Raw genomic sequence first — 27,201 nt, 5'->3', positions numbered from 1 at the left:
GATCTGCATTCAACTGAACACGCTGAAATTGAACAACATGTTCAAGTTCAACTGATGTCTCCATATCTAAATCTACATCAAGATCCTCATCAGGATCAAACTCTGCTGGACGACTCTCCACTACCTAATCTGATGTTGGATCAATGTCTTCCAACACAATGGGATCTGAATCAGGTCTTTTGTTCAGCAAATGGTTTCGTCTGAGCCGAAGGTTGTATTGGACATAAACTAGATCATTTAACCGTTTTTGATCCAAACGGTTTCTCTTCTTTGTGTGAATCCTCTCAAAGATAGACCAATTGCGCTCACACCCAGATGCACTGCAAGTTTGACTCAAAATACGAATTGCAAACCTTTGCAATTCAGGACAATGGCCACCAAAGGCCTCCCACCATTGTGCTGCAAAAAACATAGGAGTGTAATGAGTTAGCTCAACAAAATTACAAATTATATCTAACTTTCAAATTATAAACAATTTAACAAACTTTAAAAAAAAGTAAAACTATTAAGAATTTGAAAATTGAAATTTTTGTTTACCTGGCTCATCTGCTTCTCTTGCAATCTTTGCTAGGTTCTTCCCAAAGGTACCTGCTGCATTGCTGAAGATATTGTCCTGTCGGTGTATCTCCAGCTGATCAGACTCCAATGGGATCATGCGATCAATGCAATCAATCAGTCCATCTCTGACCTCCCCCCTCAAAGCTCCTGACTCTTTAGCTTTATAATGATATCGTGGGTTCAAAAAATACCCAGCTGCATGTATAGCGCGATGGAGTTGATTGTTCCATCTTTCATCAATGATTGCCCAAATGGGCCCATACTTTGCCACTCTATCCTTGTATATCGCCTTTATTTGCTCCTTTGCTTGATCCATAGCCTCATAAATGAAACCCATAGCCAACCTTTCCCCATCCACCAACCGCAACACCTTAACTAGTGGCTCAGCAAGCTTCACAATCTCTGCTGCCTTTCTCCAAAAAGTTTCTTCATGGACTTTCCTTTTCAATTCTTTGCCTTCTGGTTTGTTAGACCAATTGCTTTGATTCCATTCATCACTGGAAAACATCTTTTGCAAGTTTCTATGTTGGGAAAGCATAGATTGCAATGTCAAAAAATGTGTAGCAAATCTAGTGATGGCAGGCCTAATAATATCCTTGCCCCCAGTGTGTTTCCTCATGAGGTGTAAAACCAATGTATGATTGTAGATAAATTTTGTTATGCTTTTGGCATGATCTATAGTGTTTTTGACCCAATCTAATTTTCCAATATCCTCAAGCATGAGGTGTATGCAATGTGCAATGCATGGGGTCCAAAAGATGGTCTTGTGTTTTTCCTCTAACAGTTTACCAGCAAGAACATAGTTAGAGGCATTATCTGTGATGATTTGAACAACATTAGCCACCCCCATCTCCTCAACAACCTGATCCAATAGCTGAAACAACAAGTGGCCATATTTTACCTTATCAGATGCATCAACTGATTTTAAAAACATGGTTCCCTGTGGGCAGAAGACAAGAAAGTTTATGATGGTACGGTTTCTTTGATTAGTCCATCCATCTGACATGATGGTACACCCTGTTCTTGCCCATGAGTCCCTGAACTCTTGCAAATACTCATTAATGGATTGAATTTCTTTTTGCAAACGAAACCCCCTTAGCTCATGCATAGTAGGGCCTTTGAAGCCTTTTCCAGCAGCATGTATGGCATCAAACATAGGCTCATAATATGGTGAACGAGCAACATTAAAGGGGATATCAATATCATACCACCATCTAGCTATGTACTCACAAGCAGTCTCCCTCAATTCTTTCTTCCAATGGTCATCTAAAGTGGGCTACATTTGAGTTTTACTAACTTCAAGACCATGTGCATTTGATGGAGAGGAGGGAGTGAAATAACTTTTGATAGTCACATCACCCTTTTTCAAATTCATTCTACCCTTTCCCTTATTTCGAACAGAACCAAAAGAGGGAGGAACATATCGGAGAGGGTTGGATGTATCAGTTTGAGGGATAGAGGAAGAACCCTCAAAATCATAGTGGGGGTTGGTAACCATCATTTTTTGTATCTCCCTCTTCCTCCCAATTTCAGCCTGTATGTCTCTTTGCCTAGCCTTATCTTCGTTAAATTTCTCAAAGCTGGCCAACAAATTCTTCCTAATCTCCCCAATTTCTGGTGAGGTACATGGGGTAATTTGGCCTCTAATCCCTGCCAAGTGTTGTTTCAGCCTATTAATGCCCCCAAGACCTTCCTTAATTTTCGTATGGCAAAATTTGCATTGCATTTGACTATCAACCATTTCAACATATGCCCAAGCATGATCTCTTGCTCTAGGTGCCATTTTTTGACTGGGAAATGAAAGCAAACAATCTGAAAATGAAAAAAAAAACATTGATTCAATGTTCATTTATTTGACAAAAAACACTCTCTAAGCTTTCTAGATGTGCACCTAAAATTTACTAAGCAAAAACAAATTTATAGAGGTGGAAAAAAATACCTCCAGGCACAAATTGCCTCCTCAAGCTTGCTCCAAGAATCAGCTCCTCAATGTTGCTCCAAATCACTGCCCAAGAAGCTCCTCACTCCAGCTACAATGCTCCTCCAAGACTCGTCATTGTTGCTCCAAAAACAAGCTCAAGAACTGCTCACTAACTCTCAAACAAGACTCTCACTCAAATGCATAAGATTGCTGTGAGAGAATGAGAGCACTTGAGTGTGTTAAATAGGGTTTGGGAGGGGGAAATGGACCCCAAATGACATTTAACAAATTCATACAACTCCTTGGAGTCCAAACCAATAAAAAAACACCAAAAAAATCCATTAAAAAAATAATAAAACGCTGTTTACGTGTGCCTGGGCCGTTTGTTTGTGACTCGGCTGAGTCATAACGGAAATGGTCAAGTTGGCCGAGTCATGGGTGACTCGGCCAACTGAACCGTTTCAAGGGCCGGGTCATATATTTGGCTATTGACTCGGATCAACCAGGCCGTTTCGGTTTCGAAACGGCCGTTTCTTAAAACAATGATCCAAACAACTCACTGAAGAGCTTCCTCAACTAGACAACCTCATAGGAGGCCATATTCGTAGCAATGTACTCTGTCTCAACGGTGCTCAAAGCCACCGACTTCTACTTGTTGTCCATCCAGGATATCGAGGCAGATCCCAAAGAGAAACAACACCCGGAAGTGCTCTTTCGGTCCACTACACTGCTTGCCCAATCAACATCAGTATATCCATGTAGCCCTAAGTCACCGGATTCATCCTAAACACCCTGCGAATCCCGAATCCGGCGAATCCGACACGATTCGGTCTGGATTCGTGTCCAAATCACAGGACACGTCGTGTCCGAGGGCGTGTCGCGATTTTAGGACACGTGTCCGGTTTCCAGGACTCGCTAAGCTCAGCGCGGGAATGAAAAGGGCGTGTTTGCTCATTAAAATTGTCATTTGGCAAGTGATTTGTGCTGTTGGCAAGTGATTTGTGCTGTTGGAGCAAGGAGTAAAGCATTTTGGCAGCTTCATGATCAAGTCTAGGCCCTAGTATTGATATGCTATTCATGGTAATGTTAAATTCTTAAAGTAAAAGTGACATTCTCCTTAATCTTCATTTTCATCCTTTTACTTAAATTTTTAACATTACCATGAAATGACTCAGGATGTTTGAGAGTGGTTCCGGCCTCATTGGATTTCATATGGAGAAAGTAGAATTTTAGATTTCATTCAAAATCCAGCAGACTTATCAGTTTTTCAGGATTTTAGGATTGGGGGATTGCAATGTTTCCATTGAATTTTGTCATGTATTAGGGTATGGAACTCGTATTTAATCAAGACCACCAAACCAAGAGCTTCTGAATATGTCGCTCCCGCTCGTTTTCGCTCCCGCTCCCAGGTAAGACTGTTCCTGATGATATGGGTCTAGACACCACTGTTGAGTTGGACATGGATCTCAATGATCCAGTGCTAGAGCCTGTTAGATTTGATGACTTAGGGGTCAACCTCCATACCAGCAGATGCACAGGCGACTATGGATACAGCGGAGTAGGAGGATGTAGAGGAGAGCAGTGGGGACCATGATGATGGGGACAGTGATGTTGATTCTGATGCTGATTGATGCCTTGAGGCTTGTATACCTGTAGTTGTTTTATATTTTCTATTTCTATTTGCCATTGGCATTGCACCAACACTACCTATGTAACACATTTTGATTTGATGACTTAATGAGAAAACTACAGTTGTCAGTGTTTATCTTACTATCTTGTAGTTGTAAGTTGTCTTTCAGTTATGAATTATGAATCATGATTTAAATTTTTAATAGATTTATCATTTATGTGACCAGTACCACTGACATTTATTTGAATTTTGTATGTACTATGCATGCTAATAGCTATAGATGAAGATCTATGTTTGAAATCAATAAATTTGTATCATTAATTAAAATTTCTGTAAGAAATATGATAATATCTAATTTTTAATATATATGTATATTTTTTAAATATATATATATATATATATATTTTTAATAATAAAATAATATATAACATGTCCTAACGTGTCCTGTGCCAGGGGGTCAGCGTGTCCGAATCCGAAACCACGAATCTCGAATCCTACATGTCCCGAATCCCCGTGTCAGGTGACTTAGATGTAGCCTTACATCTACGGCAGTGTATCTCAACCCATGAGTGATTGTGCCTCGAAGATATCTCAAAAGGTTCTTGGCACCAATCCAATGTGAGTGGTGAGGTTCAACCATATGTTGGCTCAACATGTTGACTGCAAAACATATATTCAGACGTGAGCTCACCAAGAACATCAATGCTCATATGAGTTGACGATACTCGGTAGCATTTCCCAAAGCAGGTCCGGCAACACTACCACTTAACTTCTTGAAGTCAAGCTCCGTCGGGGTAGTCACGGGCTTGCAGTCCACCATACCAAATCTCTCCAATATCTTCACCACATTTTCCTTGAGATAGGAAAATCTCCTGTGGCTTTTGCCAAACTTCCAGCCCTAGGAAATAGTGAATGAGAGGGTCTGCACCTGTTAGAAAGAGGTTGTTAACATACAACACCAGTATGAGAGGCTTATCATCTTCAACCTTAAAGTAAAGGTTCGGGTTGGCTTCACTCCTAGTGAATCCCAGCTTCATCAAGTAGCTATCGATCGTCTCATACCAAGCTCGAGGTGCTTGCTTTAGCCCATAGAAGACTTTCTTCAACCTGCACATGTGATATTCCTGATCATAAATCTCAAATCCCTTGGGTTGTTCCACATAGACTTCCTCTTTGATCGAACCATGCAAGAACGCGGTCTTGACATCCATTTGATGTAGGTTCCATCCTTGCGAAGTAGCAAGGGCTATGATTGAGCGGATGGTGGTGTATCGGGCAACAGGTGCAAATATCTCGTCATAATCTATACCTTCCTTTTGAGAGAAGCCACGAGCGACAAAACGAGCCTTATACTTTTCAGCACTTCCATCAACTCCATGCTTTATTTTGTAAAGCCATTTCGAGGTGACAACTGTTTTGTCTTAGGGTCTAGGGACCACATCCCAGACATCGTTCTTCACGATGGACTCGTATTCCTCAGTCATAGCATCCTTACATACTTGATGCTTCACGACTTCTGTGAACAATGAATGCTCATTGTGAATGATCATGCTCATAATGGTCAAGTATCCCTGATACCTGGTCGGCTTCTTACTTTCACGGAAAGTCCCTCTGGGTGCAACGTATCCTTCGCCATCATCAAGTGTCCCCCTAAGCCATTAGGGCCTCTTCCTAAAAGGCTCTTGTGGAGGGGGATCAATAGGATCCATAGGTTCTTCCACTTCGGGCATCGTCTCATCTTCCTTCTCATCCGGCTTCTTGGTGTCAACTTCTTTAGTTTTCCTTAGGATAGGAAGATTGTCAACCTTGCTAAGAGCCATGTCTTTGTCAAAGGTGACATCATGACTAATCTCGACTTCCTTTTGACCAGCCACATAGATTCTATAGCCCTTAGAATTTTCGCTATAGCTCACGAAGATTCCCTTCTTTCCAGATGCACACGATTTATTCCCTTTCTCCTTCGGCACATGAAAATATACGAGACTTCCAAAAATTCTAAAATGAGAGACATCAGGTTTCTTACTAGTGAACATCTCTTCGGGAGTCTTGGAATCCAATGCTTGATGAGGGCATCAGTTTTTAACATATAGAGTGGTATTTGCAGCTTCGGCCCATAGAAACTTCGGAAGTCTTTGAGCATGGAGCATGGAACAAACAATTTCCAAAATCGTACGGTTCTTCCCTTTCGCCACACCATTCTGCTCAGGAGTGTATGGTATATACTATAGTGGTCTCACTCTTAATGCCAGCTTCTTTGCAAAAGTCATGGAACTCATGGGATTCATACTTGGTCCCATCATCAGTCCTTAAGATCTTAATCTTTTTCTTGGTTTGATTCTCGATCAAGGCTTTGAAGTGACGGAACTAGGAGAACACTTCAACATTCTTTTTCAAGAAGTATATCCACGTCTTGCGAGAATAGTCATCTGTAAAAGTGTGATAATATAAATATCCTCCTAAAGAGTTCACAGGCATCATACCAGATATGTCGGAGTGAACCAACTGCAAGATGTCGGAGGTCTTGCTATGGCTTGAGGGAGATGGTCCCCTTTTGAGCTTTCCTTTAGCACACCCCGGACATACACCTTCTTGCTCCACTTTAAATTTGGGCATTCGGGTCACCATTTGTCTCACATTGGGTAGAGCCTTATAGTGAAGGTGGGCAAACCTCTGGTGCCATAGTTCAGATTGAAGAGTTTTGTTGCAAGACATGGCTCCCAACGGACTTCCTCCAACTTGATATAGAGAGTCAACTCGAAACCCAAGAGTGAAAGCATCTTTAAAATTCTTTTTCCATACACGTACCTTGCCATCGATGAAGGCCACCTTGTAGCCTTTGTCTTCCATCGCCGAAATGGACACTAGGTTCTTCCTGAGATTAGGTACATATCGGATTTCTTGCAAATGAATTGTGTTACCTTGATTTAATTGAAGAGTAACATTTCCTACACCCTTCATGGGATAGGTGGAGTTGTCTCCAAGAATAATCTCCAGGTTGGTCTCCTTCTCTATCAGATATGAATGAGCTTCCTTGTAACCAGTGAAGTGCCTTGAGGCACCACTATCAATAAGGCAATTGCCCAACGAGTCTGGAGGAGTAGTAGAGAGGGCTGATATCAGATAATATTCATCTTGCTTATTGTTAACAACATTAGATTCATACCTGTAGTTTCTTGCCTTCTTGGAGGGTTGACCACTTCCTTGATTTTCGACATTCCTCTTTCCTTTGCCATTGAACCCGCCATTCCTTTGATTGTGGTTGGAATTGCCTCGGGAGTGATTTTGATCATCGTCATGAGATGTGTCTTTTCTATTTGGACACTCCCTCGAATAGTGGCTGAATTTGTTGCAAACGGAACATCTTCCCTTCCTTCCACCTTTCAATCCGGCCTTTCCTTTGGATTTAGACCCATAATTATTTCTCCTTTTAGCATCAGAGGAGAAAGCAGTGGGGTTGCCTTTAAATGCAGGCATTTCCTACTCTTACATCCTAGTCTCTTCTTGAATGCATCTTGCCATCAATTCCTCAAATCCCGAAATTACATTATTGTTGAGAAGAGTGGTTCTAAATACATACCATTCAGATGGGAGCCCTCCAAGAGTTGTGATAGTCAATTCCCTGTCAGGAATGACTTCCCCAATCGATAGAAGATCATTCTTGATCTCGGTGATCCTTAAGAAGTAGGATTGCATATTCTCATCTTTGCCCTTCTTAATTTCCTTCAGCTTATTTTTGAGGAACAAAACTTGATTTGCATCACTAACTTTAAACAAGCTTACCAGTCTATCGTAGATCTCCTCGGAGGTGTTCAACTTGGAAACATAGGCCACCAGGCGCTTATCAGTAGAGTCCCAAATGATCTTCTTTGCTTTGACTTCACCCTTTGTCCACTTGTTCCTTGCAGCAACTGGTGCATTTGATGGAGGCTCAATAATTCTGCCTCTCACATAGTCCAACACTTCCTGCTCTTCCAATGTCAGATTGAGAAACATCTTCCACCCGTGATAGTTAGACTTCTCATGGAGCTTGTCTTCGGCAAGGAAGTGCGATGAGGGACCCATGAAGTCTTAAGACTTTTTCCATCAATCTTTGCTCTCGCTCTTGCTCTTGCTTGGGCTTTGTCTTCACCTCGGCTCTGATACCATGTTAAGTTATGGTGTGTTCTATGCTTAGTGAAATTTACTTCAATTTCTTCTTATTAACCCAATGTCAGTTTCATTGTTTAGCAATAACATTAGCATAAAGTAAAATGCTGATAGAACATAAATAAATCGGCAGAAGACAAGCCAAGACAAGAGACACCAGATGTGGCGGCTAGCCAGGGACGAACCCCAATGTGGGTAAACCCTTTGTAGCAACAAAACCCTAACCAACAAAGTCAAAGCTGGTCAAACAAGTCAGAATTGACCTCCAATCAACTTGGTCAATATCCCAATCAACTCGGCCTACATCAACAAGAAGAGGCAACCCAAAAATAGTCCGAGAACTCAGTCAAACCAAGGTCAACATAAGTCAACCTACAACAAGCAATTAGGGTAGTCAATGCTGGTCAAACCTGAGGTCAAATCACCTCGGTTTGTGTGCCAAAATGTGCGGCCTGCCAAGGAGAAGTAGCCACACCAAATCCGCAGTCCAAAAGGAGTCCACGCTGGTCAAAGTGTCTTTCTGCAGCCCTGGTCAAACTCGGTCAACACAACCCTAGCCAGAAATCACTTCGTCCTTCCACACGTGTGAGAGAGATGCTGCTCCTAGATGTGTACCCAATCAAATAAGGAGAGAGAAGAATGTGAGATGAGAGATGAGCGAATGATGCCACAAGGTGTCTTCTATTTATATGAATCGTTGAGGATGTGTGTGACACATTTTGTTGTTGGTCGATCTTGACAAATTGTCATGTATATACAAATAAATTCATATCTCCATAAATACATGTCGGAATTAGATGATCGTTAGATCAATCCTACACCTCACGACGAGAGGAAGCTAAGAAAAATACCAGCTGCCATAAATAATATGACCCACATTGAGTTTGGCCCTAGTTGCCAATTTTAACAGTCAGTGACTTCTTGTGAATGCTTTTTACTTCTTTATATTAGGATCTTCTTCTCGTTAGATTATTAGTGTTCTTCTTGACTTCCCTTCCACCGAGAATCTAATGTGAGTTACTAGCCACAAAGAAAAGCAAGCTGTAGGGTTATATGAGCCACATCATAGAGAATATGATCCATAAAGCAAATGTGAGTCACTGGTGATTTATTTCATGCCATAAAAGATGTGAGCCACTAGAATTCATTAAACGAACCACTAAGGATTGTGTCCAGCGTGCCACATAAAAGATCATTGAGCCACAAAGCTTAACCACAGAGTGCGTGTAAGCCACAAAATCAATCCATAGAGATGCGAGCTATAGGATGCGTGCAACAAAATTGTTCCATAAGATGCAAGCTAGAACTGTCCCATAGAATGCGTGCCACAGAACCGAGCCATATACGAATTACCGTAAAAGGTAGAGCATACAAACTGCAGAGCCCTAGTGATCAAATGAGCCACATTGATGGGGAATTTATAGTTGTTTCAATATGTGAAAAGTCGCATCCGTTAGGGAGGCTGACTTGAAGAAGCCAACATGATCAATATAAAAATCGATTTGTAGAGGGAAATTTAAATTTAAATATTATTCAAATATAATTGACTATCCCCTTTGTATTTATTCGCCCAAATAAATTTCCCCTTAAATAATAAATCTTTTTGAGCATTCTAGTTGGGGCATGATGGGCTTCTTTTAAGGCTATGGGAAATTCGTTCCATAGCTTGCCCAATTTTCAACAAGCTTGACATTCTAGATGAGCTTGTAGCACCTTTGGATCCTTTATAGCCCCCTCCTCCTGTTCCTCCTAGGAAGAGGAAGAAGCTTGTAGGAAGAATCCTTGGGCAATGGCTCCTCTTGTTGGAGCATGGTGGGATATTGCTTCTTATTGTTTGAAGTTAATGGAACATCTAGCCAAAGTGACCCACTTCTCCAAATTGAGGTGCTTGTAAAGCTTAACAAAAATTCTTGCTAATAAACTTTTTTAAGAGGTAGGTGTTTCCTACATATGAAATCTAGAAAATATGCCAATCAAATTAGAAGCACATATAATATTGAATTCGAAGATGTAAGAGAACAAATAAATTTAACAAATAATCAACTTTGAAAAATCTATTCCTACTGTGTAACGATACCCCTTCAAAGGCCTATAACAAAGCTTAAAGCAAACAACACAAAGCAATTTTACCTCATATGTTAATCATCAAGCATCCACACAAAGCTTGTACACCATTATTTGCCTCCAAAGCCTTTTATTCCAAATGATAAGAACAATTAAAAATGCTAGCAAATCTCTCTTCCAATCTTCTTCTCCAACCTCCCTCGCAACAGAGGAGAGTGCTTTGTTTTATAGACCAAGCGGGAGGAGTTTACAATGAGGAGTGCAAATCTCTAGAAGAGGAAAACTCGCCATATGCCCCACTTAACTCCTCCTAACTTGTCTCCAACTCGTTATTAACTAACTGTGAGTCTTAGTGAGACTGGAGACAAGTAAAAACCTGTCACTTAACTCCTCCTAACTTGTCTCCAACTCGTTATTAACTTATTGTGAATCTTAGTGAGACTGGAGACAACTTAAAATCTGGCACTTAACTCTCCCTAACTTGTCTCTAACTCATTATTATTTCACTGTGAGTCTTAATGAGACTAGAGACAATTAAAAACATGTTTCCTAAAAAATAGGGAGCTAATTTATTCACCTTTTTTGAGTGAATAATTGACTCTCACGAGGAATTTTTTTTTTTTTTTTTCAATAAGGGGGTACCAAGGAAAAGTGGGTACTCTGGAGTTAGAGTTAGAAAAAGAGTACCCCGTAGGCATATGACACCTCCTAGTACCATTTTTTTAATTGTTACATAAATTTTATAAGGAAAATTCCTGATTGCGGGAATTTTTTAATCAGGAATTTTTTAATTATAAAAAAATCCTAGAAAATTCTAGTGCTATTCCATAAGTCTCTGGATAATGACTAGCATGGTAATATACATTGACTCTAGACGTAGACAACACCACTTAAAGCCTAGCCATTAGGACGTACTCCAACTTTGGAGGTATAAGCGAAAAAACTTAGGAAATTGTTATTCGCTAAGAAGCGAAAAATAATTAACCAAGTGAAAAAAACACTCTAGAGTAACCTCCCTTATAGCTAAGTCCTAGGGAGCTAAGTCTTTTACATAAGTTTATCATGCTAACATCATTTATTACATTTCCCCCATGGGGTTATGAAAATTGCATAGAGAAGAAAAAACAGAAGAAAGAGAAAAATTGTCCTGCAAGGCTTCTGAACTTGAAATTTGAAAATGTTTCTTTTTGAACCTTGGTGTCTCACTGCAAGTCTTCCCTGATACATCTTGGGAGGTAACAATATGTTGGACAATGGAAAGTTATCTGTTATTATTGATTGGCTAAAGCTATACCTATTGGGAGTGGGTGTGAACATGATTTTCCAAAAACTATCAGTAGTGAATTATCTTTGGAGCATTTTTCATTTAATAAATAGTTTTATCTCTGTTATTAGATTGGTGGGGTTGGATTGGATATAGATTTGGATTTGGATTTTCCAGGATCTGCCTAGGATTCTCTTTGTGGCACATGTATTTTAGTTTGACAACTTGATTGGGCAATGTTGCCATTCTCTTAAACCCTCCTCGAGATCAATACGATGAAATGTTCTCAGGATGATGCAATTACAAACTCCTGTGCATAAATGTGAATTCCTGCCCAATAGATAAAACTACAACGCCTTTGTTCAGTATCGTAGTTAGATAAGTGAACTCTTTTGAGCCATGAATTTTGAATAGTGAATACAACTATGCATTGTTGGTCAAGTTAAATCCTTCTGTTAAGATTGATTTACGAGGAGAAATCCCACCCCGAATCCTCCTTGTTGTATTGATAATGGGTGGACCATGGTATTGATAGAGAACAATGGTTGCTTAGTTGTTCAATTCGTTTTATATGATTTCCCTTTCTATGTCAATAGTTTGTTCCTTGAGATAAGATTGCACTGCGAGCAACAATGCCACCTCAAATCCATTGTTGTACTGCTTATTGTAGAACGCTTTGGCACTCTAGTTTAGACAATGGCTTGGTATATGTCATTATGTAAAAAACAAATGTTTCTAAATAGCTGGCCCCAATAGTTTGTAGTTTGGATCCCTTAGTTTATGTTTATAATTCTTATGATAGTTAATGATACATTTTACATTAATCAGTAACTATTCCTAATGATAGTCATAAAGCTTTAAGAATATTTATAATTTAATTCATATAAAATAATTAATATTTATTGTTATAAGTTTATTAACCTAATACATCAATTATTATAAATATTACATAAATATGTAAGTTACATATTATAAAATTTGTATTTTTTATATAAATTTTACTTTTATAAATTATAAGAAATATATTTATATTGTTTGTACTTGCCGTTTCCTCATGGTTTCCGAATCTTGACTTTTCAAAAAACTAATAGATCCGAGTCCAAATTTGGATATTGATCCGAATCGTGGTAACTTAGAGTTTTATATATTTGGATGCATATATATTTAGATCATCGTTGGGAAAGCTGATTTAATTGCATAAGATAAAGAAAACATACTACATAGGCTTTTGTGTACTTGTAGATCAATAATAATTTTAAGTGCTTTAATCATTAAAGCATCAACCACTTAGTCGAAAGATAACATCAACCATCTATCAATTATAACATTGGGATCAAACAATCAACTATATCAATCTTCACGCTTCAACATATAACATTTTGATTTGACGTTGACTTCTATTTGTAATAAATAACATTAACCATGAAACGAAACAACCATTATGATGAGAGAGTTGTAATATGCAATGAACAAAATAGTCAATGTGCTTAATTGATAAAATGGATTATAGAATCTAGATATTAGAAAATAAAAACTTGAAACTAAACACTGAAAAGTGAAAATACCAGTGTTAGACTTTTCGAACTTGTCACCTGGTATTTGGTTGCCCACAACTATTGACGAAACAAATACACGGCCAAATTCCTAACACAAAAAATATAACGGAAGCAAAAATTACTCCATCTAAATCACACACATATATTTGGATGCATATATATTCAGATCATCGTTGGGAATGCCGATTTAATTGCATAAGATAAAGAAAACATACTACATAGGCTTTTATGTACTTGTAGATCAATAATTCATTTTAAGTGTCTTAATCATTAAAGCATCAACCACTTAGTCCAAAGATAACATCAACCATCTATTGATTATAACATTGGGATCAAACAATCAACTATAACATCAACCTTCACGCTTCAACATATAACATTTTGATTTGATGTTGACTTCTATTTGTAATAAATAACATCAACCATGAAACGAAACAACCATTATGATGAGAGAGTTGTAATATGTAATGAACTATCATATAATGTTTACAAAATAGTCCATGTTCTCAGTTGATAAAATGGATTCTAGAATCTAGATATTAGAAACTAAAAACTTGAAACTAAACACTGAAAAGTGAAAACACCAGTGTTAGACTTTTCGAATCTGTCACCTAGTATTCGGTTCCAAACAATTATTAACGAAACGAATACACGACCAAATTCCTAACACAAAATATAATGGAAGCAAAAATTACTCAATCTAATTCACACACATAAACAAATTTATGCCCAATCAATAGTTTTTCATTAATAAATTAATCACGAAACTTACTTGGGCTTCCATACTAGGGATAATGGCCCAATTGAGAAAATACAATATTGATCACCAACCCGACCAAATTCCTAACACAAAAAATATAATGGAAGCAAAAATTACTCAATCTAATTCAAACACATAAACAAATTTATGCCCAATCAACAGTTCTTCATTAATAAACTAATCACGAAACTTACTTGGGCTCTCATACTAGGGATAATGTCCCAATTGAGAAAATACAATATTGATCACCAACCTCACTGCACTCTCTCAGACCAAGCACACACTCACTGAGAAGCCTCTCTCAATCTTGTGCTGTTGTTGTGTCTCATCTCCTCACCTTAGCCTTGCTTTATAACTTTACATTGAGCCAAAACCCTAATCCTAACCCTAACCCTAATCTCAAAGTGATGGATGGTCGAGATTAGATCTCGCCTCACTTGAGATTGACAACTAAGATTAAAACTTAATCACTAAAGTAAATAATTTACTTTATCTAAGTTTTTATTTTAGCTCAATAAGCCAACATATAATTATGTGCTTTTTCCTAAGTTAAACTTAGGCTAAGTTACATCAACAAATATTCTAAGGTGATATGTGGGCGACTTCTGCACGCCTAGACACAAGGCTTGTGCAGAAGTACCTGCCTGAGCTACAAACTTCAACACTCCCTCTTAGTGAGGGAGGTACTTTTGGAAGAACCTTCTCCACTTGGATTTGTCTTCAAGCCCATCTCAATATCTATAGCAGCTCCCTCTGATATTGAAGCCTATCCTGCCACTTGATTTGAAACTTGAGCTGAGAACTTGTTACATCCAACCATGCTTCAAGGATCCTACTCCTGAGCATCCATCAATGTTATATCATACCAACTGAGGCAACTGATAGTTCCTGAAGAATCACTTTTCCTCGCCACTTGCTCCCTCTTAGTAATTGACATTGATCCTGTATCCAAGATCTTCTTGGATATATCCACAGGTATGCATGCCTCTGTCTGATGCCAAGCACTACAACTGCATCCAAGATTGCTCCCTCTGAATATAGAAGCACCTGTCCATCTAAGAACAAAACTCTATATCCAACATCCTCCAAGGTTGATATTAAAAGCACGTGTACCATCAACCTTGGAACAAACAACATCCCTGTCACCTTCAGAAATCCTCCTAACTCTATCGGAACTCTCACACATCCAATCTCCTTTAGTGCATGCGTGGTACTAACTCCACAACTCACATGGCAGTCTGATTCTGTCTTTGAAACATTGCAGAACACTGACCTCATCCCTGTCATGTGACTAGACACTCTATTGTCCACTAGCCATGACCCACTGTCCTCATACACAACAATACTATTGTCAAAAACACAGGAAGCTAGAGAAATTTCCTTCTCGAATTTCTCCGTAAAGTCATCAATCTCAGTTGATGTTGATGCATCCACTTGATCCTCCTCCTCCTTGTGTGGACACTGGCTCGCATAGTGACCATTCTTGTGATAGGTAAAGCACTTCACTTTGCTCATGTCCTTCATGAAAGCAGATCCCCCACTTCCCTTTAATTTACCTTTGCACTTTCCAGCAAGAGTAAAATTCTCCTCATCATCCCTTCTATGATGCTGGCCTGCAGCTTTGGAAAGTCTCCTTGTCTCCCCCTGAACGAAGTCTTCCCACAATCTATCCCAATTGGGCATATTCTCCCGTGCAACGATCCCATCAACAAAGGCATCCCACTTTGGGGGAAAGCCACTCAATGCTGATCTAACCAACTCTTCACTATCAATAGTTTCCCCCAATGCTGCTAAATCATCTCTAATTTGAGTGATCTGTTTAGGTATGATGCAACTATGTTAGTTTCAGACATCTTCCCGTTTCTCAGTTTCTCCTTCAACACTATCTTCTTGATTTGGTTTGTACTTTGGTACAACTTGGTTAAGGATGCTCACATCTCATGGGTATACTTCTTCACCATCACATGAGGTATAACACGGTCTCTAATGGAGTCCATGATTATTCTCTTGGCTTTCATGTTCTTCTTATTAAACTCATCCAATTGAGTAGGATCTGCAGGAATTGGGACAATGTTTTCAATGATGTCCCACAACTCCTGCTCCTCAAATAACAGAACAATTCGCTCGGGCTGAAATTTCCTGCCCCGTCCAACCTGTCCCCATAACATAGCCTAGTAGTCATCTCGGCCACATTGACCAACAATTAATTTTTATTATTAACTCACTGTCCCGTTACTTTATTCGATACTGCACAGAATCTATGTTTTGTTGTTCAGCCACCACTACGAATTTGACCCACAACCTCACGTAATGCTGTTGGCTACAACCCAACACTGTTGCTTCTCTACAACTGCCTTGTCCCTCTTCGACCTATCCTTAGTGGCTGCTCCTCCAATCGACTCTCGATCTACATGGTTGGGCTGTTGCAGTTCGTTAATAATCTATGCTCCTGATTCCTTTCGCTTAGCTCAACTGCTCTCTTGTCGGCCACTAAACGATGACGACTATCCCCCGCCGACATGTGTTCTGCTGGATCTATTGTTTGCCCCTATCCACTTTTCCTTAGGCCTCGTGGTTGCTGCTTTTGGATCCCTTGTTGATCTACCTTTGTACTCATGCCACTTGGTCGTTGGCCAACCCGCTGGATTGCTATTTGCTGTCAGTTTTCTGAGTTTGGCCCCGATCAAGTCCACTTTGTGCATGCTAGATTTGGCTCTGTCCATGGGTGGTCTGTCATTGGGCTACTTGACTGGTCGGTCAGATTAGTTTTAAACCCCCGCCCCCAATCCTTTGCGCAAGTTTCAAACTCTGCCGCCCTTGACCAAAAAATCCGGACCAATAAAAAATTCCGGCCTGATCATAATAGTAATAGCTCTCGCGGCTTGGTCCTTTCTTTGCGCATGGTTCGGGTGTCACGGTTGTGACTGTGCTAGCCGATCGGCTGCTGGCTCGATCGACGACTAGCTAGCTCGAGTGTCAACTACCACTCAGCTGTTCACCTTTTTTTTAATTCATTAATTATTATTATTTTTTTAATTGGGTCCCCCTTTTTCATCTTGACATTTTTTGAATTGTAGTTTTTTTTCTTGACTCAAAAACCGTTAATTTTATTTCCCTCTCGGCCCTTTTAAAAAAGATCTTGCTGTTTTTATTTATTTTCCTTGTTTGTATGATCCTAGCCAACCTAGCTCCGACAATCCGATACAACCTTGACCTGTGATTCTGAGAATAAATACACAACCAATTCCTAACACAATAAATATAGCGGAAGCAAAAATTACTCGATATGAATCACACACAAACAAATTTGTGGCCAATCAACATTTCTTCATTAAGAAATTGATCATGGAACTTACTTGGGCTCCCATACTAGGGATAATGGCTTAATTGAGAAAATACATTAATGATTACCAATGTCACTACACCCTCTCGGACCCAACAAACGCTTGCTGAGAAGCCTCTCTTAATCTTGTGTTGCTGTTGTGTCTCACCTCCTCACCTTAGCCTTGCTTTATAACTTTACATTGAGCCAAACCCCTAATCTTAACCCTAAGCCTAATCTCAAAGTGATGGATGGTCGAGATTAGATCTCGCCTCACTTGAGATCGACGGCTAAGATTAAAATTTAATCACTAAAGTAATTATTTTACTTTATCTAAATTTTTATTTTAGCTCAATAAGCCAACATGTAATTATGTGCTTTTTCCTCAGTTTAACTTATCCCAAGTTACATCAGCAAATATTCTAAGGTGATATGTGGGCGACTTCTACACGCCTAGACACAAGGCCTGTGCAGAAGTGCCTGCTCCGAGCTACAAACTTCAACAACTAGTGAGTCAATAAGTCTAAAGTTTTATTATGAAAAAGACAAATAATTCTACCATCTACTATTACTTTTGCCACAAGCAAATTTTAATTTCTTGTCCTGTGATCTAATGATAAGAATAGTTGGAAGTGGTTGTATAGCTTTTGGATGAGCACCATCATGAGCTGCATGACCCCCATACAACAGTGGAGGTTGTGAAGCTAAAGCTGCTACATTTGGAATTCTAGTAGCACTGACAATGGATTTAAATGGGAGTGGCATCTCAACAGAATCAACATCCTGAGTCACATATTCCAAGAGTTCTGCCTCCGAGCACTTGAAAACTACAGTTCCGTCCTCCAAATTAGTCTTTTATAGATTGTTGTCTGAGATCTGATGTGTTCTCTAATTTTTTGTTGTTGCTAAATTTATGGATTTTCTCAATTCATATATGTCAAGTTCACTTTGAATCAATGTTTATGTTTTTTTTTTCCACAGGTACAATGCTGTATATTCTATATGAGAAATATATGAATACTGTCAATACTGTCAACATCCGTCATGTTACTTGCGGGAATTGAATTTTGGTTGGGAGGATTAAATTCCTTCCTCCCAACCACCCAAGATAACCCCAATTGACAAATCATTGTTTATTCTTTATATAATAATGTTAGAAGTTGTGTTTAAATTTAACAAAATGAGCATGCCAGCTAAATGCCAGCTAATCTTTCTTTGCATGATAATTATTAAGAAACTGGGTTAATTGTTTGTTCTGTTACATGCATGATGACTTATGCTACCAAAATATGATGAAGTTGATGGCATACATGAAGCCAGCAACATTGCTAATGACCAAAATTGTTTATGTTTGTTTGAACCTCTGTGAGTTGAAGTGTAATGCAAGCAAAGCCGAAGTATCAATGAAGCTGAATTTAAATTATAAATGTTCAATGCAAATGGAAGCAACTATTTTAGTTGCATCTTCTGGACTTTTACCTTGATACTGTTGAATTTTTTATGTAACTTTTTAAGCTTAGTGAAATCTGAGAAATTGGTAAAGGTTTCAAAGATTTAATAGTACTTCTGTCCATTTCTTTGGATCAATTGATTGTATAGAGAGGATTTGTAAATTTCTTTTATCTTTTAACCATCTACAATATGGGTGATGCATGTTTAAGTCTTTGAAGTAATTTCCAAAATAGAAGTTCAATGGACTTTCCAGTTAAGGCAGGAAGAATTGACAGTTGAGCAGTTGGCAGGATCGCCACCATCCTCGACAACAGAGGTTGAAGAATTTTCTTTTGACTTTCGGAAGCAGCGGTTCATTTTTTCTGAAGAGAATCACAGATTTTTCAAACTCCCATATCCATCAAAAGAAACAGCTGGATTTTATATTAAAAACACTGGATATGGATCAGATGCAAAAGTGAATGCAGCTGTGGAGAAGTGGGGGCGAAATGTGTATGTAACTGATCTTCATTTACTTATGTTTCTATGTTTAGAAAGCATTGAAGCTGTCAAATATTTATTCCATTAATGAACTGTTGGTTGTAGTTAAAACTAACTGTTAGTTACTTTTGAGAGCTAAATAACCTTTATTTGTTCTGTTCTTTGCATATCTATCCATCTATGTATCTATATGTGTGTTTAAGAGGGAGTATTACCTTCCAAGGATATTGAAGTTACATAGATTGGTCTAATGCCTATCTGACTGTACATCTTCATGGCTTCCAGCATGCTCTTGAATTTACAAAGTAGGGCATGTTGTCTCAAACCTTGAGAAATTATAAATGTATGTATAATCGTCACTTTATATTATTGACGTGATCAGTGCAACATTTAGTTGTTGAGATTAGTGTGAGGTGTTTAAAGTTTAAACTACCTTAACCACTAGCGGAGTTATAATTGTAATGAGACATGATGTAAGTGGGCGAGAAATGGATTTATGGAGCACTAATATTAAATTCAATTCTCTAAAGTCTTACATGGTATCAGAGCCATACTGGTCCTGACTTTATGATTTAAGAATGAGAGATTTGTCTGCAATTAATTTTGATGATTATGTCTGGAGCTAAACATGGCAAGTGAATGTAGCATAGGCTTCCACAGAAATGGTGGAGTTGTCACTGAATAGAAGATTAAGAGACACCGACAAGTAAAGCCATTTGAGCTTCTGAAAGAGCAGATGCGGAAATGCTCTACACTTGCTGAGAACTCTGAGGAAATACCTTTTGGACTTGAATTTGAGGAAGCATGATCTGTAAGATGCCCTAACTACTGATTCCATAAGAAACATCCACAATGAGAGCAAGATGAAGAAGTTCCAGACTGACATAATTTATTAGCAGGTAACAAATCAGAACATCAAGCTGGTGAGAGGCAATGCTGCACAGATGTAAACATGAGGTCTCAAATACTCAGATTTTTCCTAGACATGGGATCTTGAATGCTCACAATTGCTGCATGTAGTCTAAAGAAGATGCTACAAACTGCATACAAATGCACAAATCCCCTGTGAAGTCTTTTGTACATGCCCAGAAAAAGCATGACTGAAACTATGATGTGGGTAGTTGAACAGAAGTAGGGTTACTCAAACATTTGCAGATGTGAATTGTCCAACAGATTGCAGCTGTCAAGGGCAGGCATGAATTCACTCATTCAGGCACATACAGTAGGCCAAAAAAATGCTCTGTTTTTTAACTTTTTTTGGCTGAAATAAGTTACAGCTTGGGCACAACACACACCAATGTCCAGGAATTGTGAATAAGGTAGAAAATCCCCACGATGATAGCAGTGGGACGTGGAGATGTTTATTGAATTGCTTTGCAGATGGGAAGATCAGTAGCTTGCCATGTGAAAACTAGGGGACACAACATTGAGTATGGGACTCAAGGCCTTTCATCAAACAATAAAGAGATATTAGGACACAACATTGAGTATGGGACTCAAGGCCTTTCATCAAACAATAAAGAGATATTAAGACAAGAATGTTCAACATTGAGTATGGGACTCAAGACCTTTCATCAAACAATAAAGAGATATTAAGACAAGAATGTTCCCTAGCTATGTTGAAATCCAAACGTCCGAAGAGTAATTTGAATAAAGAGGGGCGAGAGGCTCTTAGATCTCTCTGAAATAATGATAAGATAGTGGTTCTTAAAGCTGATAAAGGAGGAGCCACTGTTGTGTTAAATAAGGAAGATTACATTCATAAAATGAATGAGCATCTAAATTGTGGGAGTTATAGAAGAGTCAACTCCAACCCTATTCCCAAGGTGATGAAACAAGTCAAGAAAGCTATCATGGAAACCAGCGTGGATGATAAAATAAAAAAGAAGCTAATTCCCTCCTGTGAGGTTATTCCTAGAATCTATGGATTACCAAAAATCCATAAGGAAGGGGTCCCTCTTAGACCAATTGTTAACACCATTGGTTCCCCTACCTATGAATTAGCTAAGTATGTAGCTAAGCTCCTGAAACCTCTGGTTGGTAACACAGACTCTTTTATAAAAGACTCAAATGATTTTGTAAAGCTCATTAAGAATAAAAGGGTGGATAAAGACGATATTCTAGTAAGTTTTGATGTGGTTTCTTTGTTTACAAAGATTCCTCTAGATGAAGCTGTTCATGTTATAAAGATGGCCACTGATCCTGAGACAACTAAGCTTGCAGAGATTTGTTTACGGTCCACTTTTTTCAGTTTTCAAGATCACTATTATGAGCAAATATCTGGTGTCGCCATGGGCTCCCCTCTCTCACCTATTGTTGCCAACTTATACATGGAGTACTTTGAAAGAAAAGCCCTTGACTCATACCCTTTGAAGCCAGCTTGGTGGAAAAGATTTGTCGATGACACTAACTTGAATTGGACTCATGGTAAGGCGGAGCTGGAGAAGTTTTTCAGTCATCTTAACTCTATATCTTCCGAGATCAAATTTACTATGGAGCTTGAAGAGAACGGTAAGATCCCCTTTCTAGATGTTCTAATCAGTAGAAAAGAGGATGGTACTTTGGGACACCAGGTCTATAGAAAGAAAACTCATACTGATAGCTATCTTCACGCTGACTCTTACCATCATCCTTCCCAAAAATCTGGCGTCTTAAACACTCTAGCTGTTAGGGCTTTCAGGATTTCTGACCCGGATCACCTAAAAGAAGAGATTGAGCACTTAACCTCTGTCTTCAAAAACCTTGGATACAAAGAGTGGAGTATCAAGAAAGCTATAAGAAGAGCTCAGGATAAGGCCCTCTCCAAGCATCCTCCTGAAGACAAGAAAGAAGATTCTGGGAAGGTCTACCTTCCATTCATCCAGGGGATTACAGATAAGATTGCAAAATTTTTAAGGAAGAATAACATAAACACTCAATTTACAACATGTGGAACTATAAGGCAGATGATGAGGTCAGTAAAGGATAACATTGATCGTCAACAACTCAAGGGTGTGTACAAGATTGATTGCTCTTGTGGCAAGAGTTATATTGGGGAAACAGGTCGATCTCTGAAAATAAGACTAAAGGAGCACGCGGCTGATATAAAGAATGAGAGATCCCGTACATCGGCCCTTGCGGAACACTCGTCCAAAACCAAACATCATGTGTGTCTGGAGGACGCTAAAGTGATTGCAAGAGAGGATAATTATCACAAGAGAGGCCATCGAAATTATGAAATTTCCTCAAAACCTCAACAGGGACAATGGGAGTGAAATTAGTGGAAACTGGCTTCCCCTGATCAGACAAATAAACCCCTCCAGGCCTTTGGAAGCATAGTATCAGGGTCTCTTAATAAAATTTAATTAGATAAATTTAATTAGATTAATTAAATCAAAATTAATTAATTTAATTTAATTTTATTAATTAAATAAAAATTGTAATTAATTCTAAATAAGAATTAAATAGAATTTCTCAAATAATTAATAATAATAAAATAAATAAATAAATAAATAAATTAATTAATCAATTAATTAATTAGGCAATTAAGGCTTAATAGGTTAAAATGGTAAATATCAATAATTAATTAAAAAGAATTATGGTTATAATTAAATTAAATAAAATTAATTAATCAATTAAATATAAAATTAATTAATCAATAAGATTAATTAATCAATAAACTTAATTTAATTAATTAATAAAAAAAATAAAAAATAATAGGAAAGATTATAAATCAATTATTTAATTAATTTAAGTAGATCAATTAAATCAAAATTAATTAATTTAGTTATTCTATTCTAATTAAAATAAAAATTAAATAAAATTAGTCAATTAATTAAAAGAATTAATAATAACCAAGGATTAACATTGGATTAATAAATAAATAAGTAAAATTAAGATTATAAATTAATTTAATTAATTAAAGTAATTAATTAAAATTTAGGGCTAAACAATGAAGAATGGTAAATAACAATAAATTAAATTAATTAATCAATTAAATTCAAATTAATTAATTAAATGAAAATAAAAACAATAAGTAAGAATTAAATTAATTAATTAATTAATAAAATAAAATAAGAATTTGTTAATTAAATTAATAAAAACAATTGGAAGAAATGAAAAATTAAACTTATTCATGAATCAGATGTATCAATTAAAATATTTTAGGTTCTAGGTAAATTAATAGGAATAATTAAAGCTAAATAAATAATTAATTAAAACTTTTATAAAAACTTTTTTGAAAATAATAATAATAATATAAATAAATAAAAATAAATGAAAAATTATTTATATAAGTGTCGGCTTCTTAAAAATTAGGGATCTAGGTTTATTTATACCCAGGTCCTTATAGCCCTTCTCTCAATAAGTTTTCATTCATATTCTTTTCTGATTTAGTCCTGATGATGGACCCCCTTTGGGGTTTGAAACGTCGACAGAATGAACACGAAACTGTGGATAATCCGGATCATACCACTGCAAAAAACTACCACAGAAGCTTAAAATCTAACAGAACATTATTATTCTTACCCAAGAAGAAAAAGACAACCTGCAAAGGATCACCCAGATCTGGGGCACACATGATTGCTGCAGATAGGTGTTTGTTCCACAGCATTCTTTGTTGGTGTTGGAGAAATCTGCAGTTAGAGTTGTTTTATTTCATACTTCTTGGAGTTTTTCATAGAGAAGTAAAGAAAATTTAACACATAGACACAGGTGTAATCCTTAATTGCGAGAATTTTTGCATATATTTTAATATTTATTACAATTACCAAAACAAATTATTTAATTTGAAATTGAGCACACTGTAACACAGTTCTAAAATATTATTAGGAAACATTTCGAGATTACCCCATAATCTGTTTTATTTAAGGGAATTAAGACACATGAAAAAAGGAGGTGAAATGTGAGAGTACCAATATTAAAGGCTACTTATTTTGACTAGCTGCTAAGACTATTTAGTCAAAGGGTACAAGAGTTGGAATGCGGAATTTGACTGATAGTGATGGTGAAACCAGCTATCTTCTGATTTCAACATTAGAATGCACATGGGTAATGACAATCTTCTAGAATATAATGATTGTCTAGTTGTGTTTGGTGGAATTCTACTATCAAAATGAGGTAGGTGGCAGTATAGAGCACTGGTGAAAAGACCCAGATCTAGAGATGAGAGGAAACTGAAGATATGACATGTACACAGGTTTCCATCCTAGAAAACCAACAAGCAGGGCTGTTGGTTCCCCAGGGGTCTGCAAGGATGGTGGTACACCTATATACAGTCTTAATTTTGTAGTCATCTTTTAGTTGATGAGTCTATGCTACCTAAATGTTATACCTGAGAAGAATTTTTGAGCCTTCGTATTAAGGGGGATAGATGTCTGACAAATATTATTTTCATGGCAAGGAGCGAAATTGGATTATTAATGTTCCAATATTATTCAGGAGTACGTTTGACAGGCACTTTAAAGTTTATATTAGTGACATGGCACACTGACAACAAAACGCTGAGGTTAGGAGTTCGGTGTGCAGCATCACTAATAAAACCCATTCTCTATTTTCTTTGTCCATCATAGTCTCTATGAATATGTGCACCCTATATTCTTATAGTGCTGAGGCCAAAGAAAAATGGATTCACAATTCCTTTTGTGACTGATAATACTGTCTCCTATAAGAAGGATTACTAAGGTTCTAAAGCTATAAATATATGTATGATAAGCACCTTATATAAGTGATGTGATCAATGTGGAGATTAGGTTTAGGTTTTAAAGTGATGTGATAAGTGTTTAGGTTTTAAATCACCTTAACCTCTTAGTGATGTTATAATTGTACTGGGACATGATGGAAGCATGTGAGATATGTATCTTTACAGCATTGCTAATAAAGTCAATTCATTATTTTCTCTCTTTACTATCGTGTCTATGAATCTGTGCACCGTATATTCCTATAGGGTTGATGCCAAAGATAAATAGATTCAGAATTCCGTTTGTGACTGATAATACTTCCTTTCAGAAGTAAGTTTACTAAGGCTCAAATGACCCTTGTAAGGACATTGCTCATCTCTTGTGGCTTTTGAAGTTTAGATAACGGAAGTGGTGCAGACTTTGAGAGCCTCCATACTTCTCTTTACCTCTTTCCATGGTCATATTCCTTTCTTTGAGCTCTACTTCGCTGCAATAGTTTGGTCTTGATGGGCCTATGTCAACTCACCCATATCCAAAGCTGATTTATCAAATTGTCCAAGAATATCCATGATTGATACATATATTTATCAGAATTTAGCAACAATTCGATTGAGAATCCTTATGGCTGTTTCTTTCATTCTTGTAGCTAGAATATGTTAAAGCCTTAAGATGTAGTTCCCATATGTAGCTGGGTACCCTACTTGGTTAAAATTAAAAGTAAGCCCAAAATTAGAAGCTAATGACAGTTTTAGGGGGATCAAACTAATTTGGGCGGGCCTATTTTTGGCTGGAAGATAACCCTTATCCTCAATTTTCCAATCTTGGGACATATTTTGAACTATATAGTATAAATATGTATTCCTAGAATCCTATGTAATACAAATTGAATAAAGTTTAGTGTGAAAATTATATAGTCTTCTATTGCTTTTGTTCTCAGAAAAATCAACATGTTATCCAAGCTTTTGTAGATGTTGAGGGTCTGAGAAGTGGCGGTGAGAGGGCTTTATTTGTATAGTGGAGGTCAGAGTAAAAAGTTGATGGTTGCTGTTGAGGAAAGTCATTGATTTTTAAGAACTAGTGCCATTTCAGAGGAAAAAATTGGGAAACAAAGAGAACACTGAACAAATTGAAGGATTTGCTGCCTTAATGTAACAAATAAAATATATAAATAATATAAATATAATGTAAATGATAATAATCATAAATAATTATTAGTTAACTAGTAATTAGGTTGAAGAGGCATGTCTAAATGAGACATGACTCTTCATGAAAAGACACTTGCTTGGTATATAAGCAAGCCTCTAGTTCTCATTGTAATTCATTCATTCTTATCATTTTTATTCATTTTAAAATATAATTTTTATATCCTAAATGTAAATCTTGACATTCCAAGTCTTTTGGAGTAATTAATCTATAGAAGGAACTTTGTTCGCTTCATTTGATATCAGAACAGTTCGGAGTTCGGTCCTCTAGGTTGCCTAATCGGTGCACAGAGATCGTTCTCCTATCCAAGTCTTTGACTATCGAAATTCGTCAACCTTGTTGTCCTATAATTGAAGCATTTTGTTCAATATTTGGGAGTTTCTCCTTTTCTCCGTTTTTCTAGGCCTTTGGCCATAAAAAAATTAACCAAAAAAAATATAAAAGTAAATAAATTAAAAAAAGAAGAAAAAAAAGTAAAAGGAAAAACAAAACGGATACAAAATCTCATACCAAGTGTATTTAAAACTTTTTACGTGGAGAAGCCTGTGTTTTTAAAAACAACCCATGGTAATTGCTCATGGTATTTTAAAAAGTTAAAAGAAAAAAAAGAAAAACAAAAAACAATTTTAAAAAGTTAAAAGAAAAAAAAGAAAAACAAAAAACAAAAGGAATACGATTTACTTTTTATGGAGGTTTTAAAAACGACCCATGGTAATAGCCCATGGTATTTTAAAAGTTAAAGAAAAATGGTAATTGCTCATGGTATTTTAAAAAGTTAAAAGAAAAAAAAGAAAAACAAAAAACAATTTTAAAAAGTTAAAAGAAAAAAAAGAAAAACAAAAAACAAAAGGAATACGTTTTACTTTTTATGGAGGTTTTAAAAACGACCCATGGTATTTTAAAAGTTAAAGAAAAAACAAGGATACAAGCAAGCCTCTTCATGACTCTTCATGAAGAGACATGACTCTTCATGAAGAGACACTTTCTTGGTATATAAGCAAGCCTCTCGTTCTCATTTGTAAATAACTCATTCTTATTCATTTTATTTAATATAATATTTATATCCTAAATGGATATCTTGACATTCCAAGTCCTTTGGAGTAATTAATCTATAGAAGGAACTTTGTTCGCTTCACTTAAGTTGTACTAGCAACCAAGCAAGGACAACAACAAATTGTGGTGGGAATT

The 27,201-nt window shown here is 37.1% G+C and overlaps 1 protein-coding gene across 2 annotated transcripts in view; it reads left to right on the top strand.

The window, feature by feature from the left end:
* The window catches only part of PDR2 (phosphate deficiency response 2), a 214,403-nt gene that overhangs the window by 42,728 nt on the left and 144,474 nt on the right, over positions 1–27,201 (top strand). For both annotated transcript variants that reach the window (XM_089427506.1, XM_089427499.1), the window contains exon 4: positions 18,957–19,165. In XM_089427506.1, the coding sequence (XP_089283632.1) occupies positions 18,957–19,165 (209 nt within the window). The remainder of the gene's footprint in view (positions 1–18,956; positions 19,166–27,201) is intronic.

Source organism: Pinus tabuliformis, chromosome 6 (genome assembly GCF_031772625.1).
Source record: "Pinus tabuliformis cultivar Carrire ecotype Pingquan chromosome 6, CPIR1, whole genome shotgun sequence".
Lineage (NCBI taxonomy): Eukaryota > Viridiplantae > Streptophyta > Pinopsida > Pinales > Pinaceae > Pinus > Pinus tabuliformis.
The sequence above is the reverse complement of the archived record's forward strand: the minus strand, read 5'-3'. Positions and strand labels throughout refer to the sequence as shown.